The sequence below is a fragment of the Entelurus aequoreus genome, linkage group LG09, assembly GCF_033978785.1.
Source record: "Entelurus aequoreus isolate RoL-2023_Sb linkage group LG09, RoL_Eaeq_v1.1, whole genome shotgun sequence".
NCBI classification, from domain to species: domain Eukaryota; kingdom Metazoa; phylum Chordata; class Actinopteri; order Syngnathiformes; family Syngnathidae; genus Entelurus; species Entelurus aequoreus.
In genome coordinates this window covers 78,681,019-78,692,070 of record NC_084739.1, presented here as the reverse complement: position 1 = coordinate 78,692,070, position 11,052 = coordinate 78,681,019, and the positions used below count along the sequence as shown (strand labels likewise).

The 11,052-nt window shown below is 36.8% G+C and overlaps 1 protein-coding gene across 2 annotated transcripts; it reads right to left on the bottom strand.

The window, feature by feature from the left end:
- Positions 1 to 4,410: 4,410 nt before the first annotated feature.
- Positions 4,411 to 10,683, bottom strand: c1d (C1D nuclear receptor corepressor). 2 transcript variants are annotated; one of them, XM_062057855.1, is made up of 5 exons: positions 10,561 to 10,683; positions 10,215 to 10,356; positions 5,146 to 5,212; positions 5,018 to 5,073; positions 4,411 to 4,940 (listed from the first exon to the last, which is right to left on the bottom strand). In XM_062057855.1, exons 2-5 carry the CDS (start codon positions 10,350 to 10,352, stop codon positions 4,731 to 4,733), a joined length of 471 nt encoding a protein of 156 aa, XP_061913839.1. In that variant the 5' UTR covers positions 10,353 to 10,356; positions 10,561 to 10,683; the 3' UTR covers positions 4,411 to 4,730. The 2 variants fall into 2 exon arrangements, with proteins under 2 accessions (XP_061913839.1, XP_061913840.1); XM_062057856.1 differs by having other exon boundaries at positions 10,497 to 10,561.
- Between the last annotated feature and the right edge of the window lie 369 nt (positions 10,684 to 11,052).

The following is an 11,052-nucleotide window of genomic DNA, read 5'->3' as shown; positions in this document are numbered from 1 at the left end:
ACATGTAAATACACGGTTAATAATTTCCAAGCTTGGCGAAGCTTAACAATGCTGTTGCTAACGACGCCATTGAAGCTAACTTAGCTACGGTACGGCGGCGGGCAGCGGGCGTTGTAGCTTTCGACGGACACCCGGCCGCCATCAGAGTCGGCAAGAAACATATATTTCCCCAAAGTTACATACGTGACATGCACATAGCGACACGCACGTACGGGCAAGCGATCAAATGTTTGGAATCCAAAGCTGTACTCACGGTAGCGCGTCTGCTATCCATCTCAAAGTCCTCCTGGTTGTGTTGCTGTAGTCTGCCGCTAATACACCGATCGCACCTACAGCTTTCTTCTTGCAGTCTCCATTGTTCATTAAACAAATTGCAAAAGATTCACCAACACAGATGTCCAGAATACTGTGGAATTTTGGGATGAAAACAGAGCTTTTTTTGTATTGGATTCAATGGGTCCGAATACTTCCGTATCAACGATTGACGTCACGCGCATACGTCATGATACATAGACGTTTTCAACCGGAAGTGTGGAGGGAAATTAAAATTGCACTTTAATAAATTAACCCGGCCGTATTGGCATGTGTTGCAATGTTAAGATTTCATCATTGATATATAAACTATCTGACTGTGTGGTCGGTAGTAGTGGGTTTCAGTAGGCCTTTAGGGGGTCGCTATTGAGTCATTTTTAAAAATATCTCATTTGTCGCCGGACCTGATGCACCTGAAAAGGTTGGTGAGTTTTCGTGCATGACGTCATCGTGTCAGTTGACGAGGGACAAATAAATTGAGTTTGTTTGTGACTTTGTTTGGAAAACAAAATTCATTATATTAAGAAATCTGTTATAATGAACAATTATAATCAGGGTGGTCTAAACTTTCTGGATTTCACTACACTAAACAACACCTTCAAGATTAATTGATAAGACACTATTGAAAGACCCTACCTCAATTTGGAACTGCATTTCTCATCATGTATTTTCTAACCTTGGAGCCTAAAATTTTTGCTATTGTGTAACTACAGCATTGATAGGATTCCTGTTGCTCTTTCAAACTTCCACAAACAAGCCCTTCTGGCATGCTCTCTTATATACAAGCACACTTTCTCACCTACCAAATACTTCATTTGGAAGAATAAAGATATATATTACAAAAGGAAATCTCTTTTCCTCAACAATTGGTTCAACAATGATATTATTTTAGTGAGTCAGCTTTTCAATAAGGAAGGTCAACTTTTAATTACCAAGAATTTCTCAACCATTTTAAGGTCCCTGTAACTCCCAAACAATTTGCAATTGTATTTGATGCCATTCCAACAGGTGTTGTTATGTTGTACAGGGCTTACTCATCTCCTCTTTCTGCTGTAAAAATTGTGAATGATCCACTTGATACTCCTGTGGGGAAACTTTGCTTTGATCAGAAAAATAACAGAAAAATCTGCAGCTTATTCCAAAATGATTGTGTGTCTGTCTACTATGTAATTGCGCTCTGGAATAATATTGTGAATGACATTTGCTGGGTCAAAACATGGTCCCCTTCCTAACAGGTATTTACTTACCAACAAAGTCAAAGAAATATCTTTTAAAATCATTCATCGTTATTACCCTGTAAAGACTGTGATGGTTAGATACAAGAAGGACATTGATGTAACCTGCACCTTATGTAACATGCATCAAGAGACTGTTTACCACCTGTTTTGGACTTGTGAAAGCACTCGATCACTATGGTAGGGCATCCGTCGCTTCATCCTGGACAATATTCTTGACAAATTTGTGCTTTGTTTTAAAGATGTGATATTTGGTTTTACACTATATGAACAAAAATGTGAAAAGGAATGTTACCTTTGCAACCTCATTATACTATTGGCTAAGTTTTATATTCATAAATGTAAGTTTCTCAATACCCGACCTGTCTTTTGTGCCTTTAAAAAATAATTAGAACTGTACATTAAGACACTCTCTACCTCAAACAACCAGAAAGCTGTGAAGACGATTATGCTGTGTTCCAAATTTAAGTTATTTACTGAAATCGAGTGAGCCTATGGCTTTGCACTTTGTTTATATTATATATATGGGTTTTTTGCATTCTATTTTAGTTACTTTGAATTTATAACCCCCTGGCGCTGCTTTGTATTCTTTTTGTACTGTTTTGTACTACTTTTCTACTTATTTGATTATTGAAATGTTGAAAATTATAAATAAAAATAAAAAATTTAAATTAAATTAAATAAAAATTGAGTTTGTTTTTTCTGCCATTAAAATGTCAGTATTACTGTCACACGAACATGACGTCGAGTTCGAAACATTTATCTTTTGCTTACCTCGTCTAGAAGATTCTGTGGTTGCGGTTGAAGTTTTCCAACACTTAATGATTTAGTTTGTTTGGCGTTGATTGGTTGCTCCACAGAATAGTGTGTGACGTCATCGTGTCACTTAACGAGGGACAAACAAACGGAGTATGTTTTGTCTGCCATTAAAATGTCAATATTACTGTCACATGAACATGACGTCGTGTTAGAAACGTTTATCTTTCGCTTACCTCGTTTAGAAGATTCTGTGGTTTCCAACACTTTTAATGGTCGAGTTTGCTTGGCGGGACGCCCTCGTCGACTTCCGGGTTGTTTGATTGACTAACACAGTCCTTATTCGTTGACCTAACTCAACCAACGTTGTTTTATTTTTGTGTTTTTTCTGTTTTAAAATATTTTGTCTTCTTCGGTTTACATTGCAGCAAAACAAACGGTTCGTTTCAACTGCCATTTTTCTCTTTGCACCTGCTTTCACTTCCCTGTTTTCCCTCTTTTAATCCATAAATACCCGGATGTCAGCTTTCGATGCGTTGGATAAAATAATTTAAAAAAATAACTTAGTTATTAAGCAGTTGTAGTAATAAAAATCAATTTAAATAAAAATTAAAAAATACACAAAATCAACTATCTAAACTATAATTTTAAGATTTTATTTTGCTTGTAGTGGTATGCAACAGCATATTATTGATTCCCTTTAGACCACAGGTGTCAAACTCAAGGCCCGGGGGCCAAATCTGGCCCGCCACATTATTTTAAGTGGCCCACAAAAGCCTATAAATAATATGCGTTAATAAAATGCTTAATCTTTTCTTACTAAATATATTTATTTCCCTTTTGACATTAAAAAGCATATACTGCATGCAATTGCATATATTTTAAAATTCAATATTATCAAAATCCAAATTATCATGTATTGCAAAAATATTTTTTGTTAAAATAAAAGGTAAATACTGTATTTAAATATCTGCTTGACTTATGATTTAAAAACAAATTATCAAATTGTACACTGTAAAATTGACAATAGATTTTACGGTTAAATCCACCAACTGAGTTTTTTACTGTAAAATCAACTTTGGTACTGTTTTTTTCAATATACAGTAAAACACTAAAACATTAAAAACAAACAAAAAAAAACATTGAAACAAGATTTTACGGTAAAAAAAAAAAAAACCTGGCAGCTCTGTTGCATGAATTTTACTGCTAAAAACAGCGGTATTGTTTCTCCATTCCATTCCATTTATTCCAGTGGTCCCCAACCACCGAGCCGCGTCCCAGTACCGGTCCGTGGATCGATTGGTACCGGGCCGCACAAGAAATTAAAAAATATATATATATATATATGTTTTTTGTTTATTAAATCAACATAAAAAACACAAGATACACTTACAATTAGTGCACCAACCCAAAAAACCTCCCTCCCCCATTTACACTCATTCGCACAAAAGGGTTGTTTCTTTCCGTTATTATTTCTGGTTCCTACATTATATATCAACATAGATCAATACAGTCTGCAGGAATACAGTCCGTAAGCACACGATTGTATTTTTTTATGACAAAAAAACAAAAGACAATCCCCCCCCAACCCCCCGGGACAAATTTTCAAGCGTTGACCGGTCCACAGTTACAAAAAGGTTGGGGACCACTGATTTATTCCATTTCTTATATGCTGTAAAAAACACATTGCTTTCACTGTAACATTCTGGTGACTGAGCTGCCAGTTTCTAAAGTAAAATTTTAAGATTTTTTTTGCAGCTTAATGTAATATATATATATTAATATTATATATATATATATATATATATATATATATATATATATATATTACTTTTACTTTTATAATATACATATATATTATAATTATATATTAATTATTATATATATATACACATGTACATTCCTATATTACTCATTGTTAAAAGCGGCCCTCTGAGGGCAACCATAACTGCGATGTGGCCCTCAATGAAAACGGGTTTGACACCTCTGCTTTAGACGGTCTATAGGATGCAATATTCATATCTTAGTAAAGACATTTGTTTTGATAAAGCTGCTGTATGAAATTTAAGTCCCAGTCATGGGATACGTTCAAATAATGACACAGATATCAGTGAGCCGTAAAAAAGGTATGTTTTTATACCAAGTGTCAACCCTTGAGAACGCTGCATACAAGTATGAGCACTGCATACAATGTCAAATAAAAATATGGATTCACAGAATCACTTGAAGCAGAGATATCACTTGCATAAAGGAAAAATGGCAAACTATGTAAATGAAAGTTTACACAGAACTGGTCTTAAGTCCACTACATGGTAAACTTAATTAGAAACATTTTAACAAAGCTATTACAACGCCATTTTACATTAAAATCTGGACTTGTATTTACACTACATGGTTTTAATCCACAGTAGTGAGACTTGTTCTAACTCATCTCTTCTTTGCACGCTTTGACGGCGTCGCGTCTGAATTCTTGTTGGACACTGCTGCTGCTGCTACTCCTTTTTTCCTGGAGCCTTTTTCTTTGGGATCGTAGAAGGCGTTTCTTAGGAAGCGTGCGGCCGCGCCTTTGTCCAAGCGGGCCGCTTTCTTCTTGTCGGTGATCTCCTTCACTCTGTTCATGTACGTTCGGATTCGCTCCTACGCAGACACGCAAGCGTCATGTAGCGAATAAACACATCAATCTGGACAACAAAACCTATAAAAATGAGACGTACCAGTTCCTGTTTGACTCCGTGATCTCTGGGATTGATGCCCTGTGTGACCAAGTACACTACAAAAAACAACAATGTCAAATAAATGCGGCAAAATACATTCTTTGAAAAATGGTGAGCAGAAGACTTACTCCAGAATAAAGAATTGAGGGTGTAAGCCGACATCAAATCCAGTTTGGCTTGGTCCAGAGGATCCAGCTGTGAACATGTTAACACATCAGTGTAGTCCTTCTCAAAATAATAATAATCAATAATCCTGATTTCCTCATTTTGATGACAAAAAAAATAGTTTTATAATTTTTTGCTTTGTAGGTTGAAGTGTTTTATACATTTAGCTACTGAGGTATGTTACGGTTAAATTTATCATAATTTTTTAGTTTATAATATAATTTTTTCAGTTGGTCAAAAATATTTTTTAATTACATTTTTGGGGATTTTCTTGTCAGTTACAATGTTAAAAACAATGTTGTAAGTGGTTCTGTATTGCTTTCTTTTTTGTTTACTTTAATGTTAATAAGGATACAATGTTCTGCAGAGGTGTATTTATAAAAATTTTAGCCAGCACTTTTTTTCCCCTACACTTTGCACCCTGCTGCTTGTAAAACGGTGCGGCTAATTTATGGATTTTTCTTCGCTAACTACCGTAATGTTTTGTGCTCAATAGTTTTCATTAACCCCACGCAGAGACAAGGAAAAGGTGTGTTATTGTTTGTACTATGGCGCCATCTATTGGAAAAGTTTGATAAACTTCCTGTTTTAATGCCTTGAACCGGAAGTAAAACAGTCCATAGCGTTTCTGCGCAAAATGATTATTCATCACTTAAAGCAACGTTTGTAAATTTTACAATATAACTAAAACAATTCTTATTTACTAAACCGTCCCATGTGTGATGTCTGTAGCAGTGGTTTTTTTGTACGTGCTATCGTAATGAAACTAGCGAAGTTAACATTGGCTAATATGCTAACAAGTTTACAAAATGTCTGTGTTACTATTATTAACATACAATAACATTATTTTTGTTGTGTTTCAATTTCCCAAATTTCTTAGTAAATTCACCGAAACATCACCATTGAGTATGTTTAGCTGATTGGAGAACTAAATCCGCAGCCAGTGGGTCCATGATGATGAATTATGTTTTGTTTTACTGCATTACAGACACCATTTGGAAACAATAAAAGGTATGTAAATAAACATTTACAGAATCTTTCTTTGTAAATAACTGATTTCACAACGTATATATCAACGACTAATAGTCTGGTGTGGCTAATATATAGACAAAAAATGTTTTTTTCTCAAATTCGGTGGATGCGGCTTGTATACTTGTTTTACAAGTATGAATAAGTGACATTTAAAAACAGAATATGACCCCTTTACGACATCAGCAAGTTTAATACATTGCCAGGACACTAAATTATGCCGTACAATGTGTGCAAGTGTGCTTTATTTAATTATACTTAAAACGCATATCAGTTTAGCCTTTAGATTAGTGGTGTACAAAGTAGGGCCCGCAGACGAGGTTTTGTTGGCCCGCAGCATATTGTCGGAAAAAATTTTAAAATATAAGAAAAAAAATCGGAATGTAATTAGAAAAATATGACATTTTCAAACGGATAATTAATGATAATATACTTTGTCACTTATAATAAAAAGTTTTGTCTTTAAATATTTATATATTTGTCTTTAGCATTTTTTTTTAAATAAAAAAACATCAAAATAGCCTTTGCATACTTTTGTGGAAAAAGTTTAGACACTCTTGATGTAAAACAGAAGCTCTTGAAATTAATATAAAGTAAAAAATTTAAACAAAGTTTAGTTAGTAAATTAAAACATCGAAATACTATCTTATGAATTACTTGTTTTTAAAAATGCAAACAATATTAAACACTTAAATGTGTAACTAAACAATATTTTAGTAAAGGCAGATTTTTTTACACATTAAGTTACGCAGTTCCACAATTCTTACATGGGGAAAAAAACAGTAAAAATGTAGGGGGGGAAAAAAAATCGTAATGTTGTGAAAAAAGCGGACATCTCCAAACTGATAATTAACACGCGAAGTCCCAGAGAAGGGTCAATTGACATTTTTACCTAGAAAACACACAAGAGGGTCATTTGACCCCTAGCCCCCCCTGTGGACACTCCTTTTGTTATGAAAATGTGGCTGTTAGTGGCACACGGCAGGGGGCCACTTGAGCCTGTGTGGGGGAGGGGACCTTACAGCTCAAGCTTTAGTTCTGAGGTAGGTTGTGTGTGTTTTTGCAAGGATCAACAGAATGAAGGGATCAACACTCTGACATTTATTGTTAAAAAAAATACAAAACAAAACATATTTACAAAGAATGAAAAAGCAACTGTTTTCCCAGTTTTGGTGTGGAGGGTTGTTGCAGAAGCAATTGTTATTTTTGTGTGCCAAAAATAGTTTAAAAAAAAAAATTTACAAAGAAAAAAGCATATTTACAAAGAATGAAAAACCATGTCCATGTAAACGTGACTGACATACATTTGAGCAGTCACTCACAATCCTGGCACTGCCATTGCTCCTTTCGGCATTTCCCACATGTATAATTTTTCTGTCTACCTAGACAAACTGCCCCTAACAGCCTCATTACCATAACAAAATGAGTGATTAGTGTATTCGGGAAAAGCGTCGGGCCAAATGACCCCTCTCTGGGTCTTCTAGGTAGACAGAAAAATGCTGGGACTTCTAGTGTTAATGATAATATTCTTAATCACCTATAATACAAAGTTTTGTCTTTAAATATATATAATATCTGTTTTTAGCATTTTTTTTTAAATCAAAAAAATATATAAGCGGTAGAAAATGGATGGATAAAAATAGCCTTCACATACTTTGGTGGAAAAAGTTTAGACACTCTTGATGTAAAACATTAGAAGCTCTTAAAATAAAATAGAATACAAAACATAAACAAATTTTAGTTAGTAATTTAAAACATTAAAACACTATCTTTCCAATTTTTTGAAAAATTAAAACAATATCAAACACATGTGTAACTAAACCTTAATATTTTAGTGAAGGCAGAATTTTTTACACACTAGGATATGCATTTAACAGACAACTGTAATATGTCAAGTATGCGGCAAAAGCGCTGCTACAAAAAGTAGCACCACTGCTAATTTGTAGCATCATTTGAAAAGTCACCCTCTAGAGCAGTGGTCTCCAACCACCGGGCCGCGGACCGATTGGTACCGGGCCGCACAAGAAATTTAAAAAAAAATAAAAATAAAAAAAAGGTTTTTATTTTGTTATTAAATCAACATAAAAAACACAATATATACATTATATATCAATATAGATCAATACAGTCTGCAGGGATACAGTCCGTAACCACACGATTGTATTTCTTTATGAAAAAAAAAATACCACAACTCCCCCCCACGTCCGTGGGACAAATTTTCAAGCGTTGACCGGTCCGCAGCTACAAAAAGGTTGGGGACCACTCCGCATGTCAACATCTGCGGCCGGTCGGTGCCACACCCACAAAATGCAGAAGCAACCATTTCCAGATCAACACCGTATGAAAAAAATAGTCAACAACAGAAGGAGATAACGTCTGTAGTAACCTACCACATAGCGAAGGACATACACTATTTGATTTCCTATTATACAGCTCATTTTTATTTGACATCCATCCATCTTCTTCTGCTTATCCGAGGTCGGGTCGCGGGGCAGCAGCCTAAGCAGGGAAGCCCAGACTTCCCTCTCCCCAGATACTTCGTCCAGCTCTTCCCGGGGGATCCCGAGGCGTTCCCAGGCCAGCCGGGAGACAGTCTTCCCAACGTGTCCTGGGTCTTCCCCGTGGCCTCCTACCGGTCGGACGTGCCCTAAACACCTCCCTAGGGAGGCGTTCGGGTGGCATCCTGACCAGATGCCCGAACCACCTCATCTGGCTCCTCTCGATGTGGAGGAGCAGCGGCTTTACTTTGATCTCCCCCCGGATGGCAGAGCTTCTCACCCTATCTCTAAGGGAGAGCCCCGCCACCCGGCGGAGGAAACTCATTTCGGCCGCTTGTACCCGTGATCTTGTCCTTTCGGTCATAACCCAAAGCTCATGACCATAGGTGAGGATGGGAACGTAGATCGACCGGTAAATTGAGAGCTTTGCCTTCCGGCTCAGCTCCTTCTTCACCACGACGGATCGATACAGCGTCCGCAATACTGAAGACGCCGCACCGATCCACCTGTCGATCTCACGATCCACTCTTCCCTCACTCGTGAACAAGACTCCGAGGTACTTGAACTCCTCCACTTGGGGCAGGGTCTCCTCTGCAACCCGGAGATGGCACTCCACCCTTTTCCGGGCGAGAACCATGGACTCTGACTTGGAGGTGCTGATTCTCATCCCAGTCGCTTCACACTCGGCTGCGAACCGATCCAGTGAGAGCTGAAGATCCTGGCCAGATGAAGCCTTCAGGACCACATCATCTGCAAAAAGCAGAGACCTAATCCTGCAGCCACCAAACCAGATCCCCTCAACGCCCTGACTGCGCCTACAAATTCTGTCCATAAAAGTTATGAACAGAATCGGTGACAAAGGGCAGCCTTAACACTTATTGAAATATCTTGTGTGACATCATGCACAAAAATGCACTTTATTTGTTTTAAACTATTGTAGTGGCGTTCTGTACAAAAAGTGCACTTTAATTTAGTGTTGTTTTAATATGTCATCTTAGTGACATCATGCACAAAGGTGCACTAATAACTTGTTTTAAAATGTCTCTGACAATCTTGCATTTTGTTTGGAAATGACATGAATGTTTGTGCCACTGCTTAATAACTGTTTAATAAATACAGTTTTGCTAAATTGACTTAGTTGTGATTTCCCTCTCTCCATGAAAGTTTAAAATGAGCATATATTAATGTAGTATGAACAAGAATGCTTTAATGTAGACATATACCTGTAGAATCATCATACTGGTGTGATTATATGCATTAAGTGTTCATTCAAGGCTAAGGCAAAATATCGAGGTATGTATCGTGACATGGCCTAAAAATATCGAGATATTAATAAAAGGCCAGATCGCCCAGCCTTACTTTAAATATACAAAATATATGGTTTTGATATATATTTTACATTAAACATTTTTTAACAATGGCCCCCGGATACATCGACTTTTCAGCAGTTCTTGGTTAAAGAAACAAAATCAGATTATTTTTTATGTGTGCTGGAATCGTCCTACCTTTTGCGTCAGCTCATTCCTGGGCATTGACATCAGTTTGTCCAACATGTCTTTGACAGTAGAAACAGACGAGTCGAACCCCTTCAACTGTTCATCTATCTCGTAAGGGTAATCGTCCATTTTGTCATCAGCCGCCATTGTTCTAGAACATTATAAATACATGTATTATTATTATTACCGTGTGGACTTGCACTGCTTGAAGCTATACATTAGCATTTTAGAAAATATTCAACTTTAGACAGAAATGTAACAAGATCCGGGCCATGTGCTATTTATACTTACCTGTCAAGACACACAAGGTTTAGTTAAATGTCATTCGTGGTAAAAAAAATAAGTTTATATTTACCTTTGACTATGCTAGTTTGCTAGCGGCGTTTCTTTATGGCCCACGCTACCACAGACCGGAAGTGACGTTATGGAAAGGAAGCAATGACTTTTCTTGGGCTATACTGCCCCCTGTCGTTGGGAGGGACAATTTATTCCCCGTTATTCGGTCTTTCACATTGCAAAACCACAATTTATATTAGTAACGTTTCATTATACATTTTTCGCGAGTGTTCGTACAAACATTAAAGCTGAACTGCGGATAATCTAATTTCTTATTAAAAAAAATATTTTATAGAGAACTACTCAATGTGTCCAGCAGGTGGGAGTAACGCTCCGGGCAGAATGAAGGTGTGTTGGCATAGACAAGACGTTGTCACGCCAATTTTCTTCCCATCACAAAAACCTTCATAACCCCCATTTACTTCCGGGGTCATTTCCGCTTACATCAGTTCCTCTTACGTCATTGACAGCGATCGATAGCACTTCGTTTGACTCTTTTTTATAATACAGC

Excerpts from the sequence above, each read along its gene's own strand:
- c1d (XM_062057855.1), bottom strand. The coding sequence starts at position 10,352 with ATGGCGGCTGATGACAAAATGGACGATTACCCTTACGAGATAGATGAA. Across the intron at positions 5,213-10,214 it reads GGAATGAGCTGACGCAAAAG|CTGGATCCTCTGGACCAAGC; the intron begins GTAGGACGATTC and ends ACATGTTCACAG. Across the intron at positions 5,074-5,145 it reads CCTCAATTCTTTATTCTGGA|TGTACTTGGTCACACAGGGC; the intron begins GTAAGTCTTCTG and ends TGTTTTTTGTAG.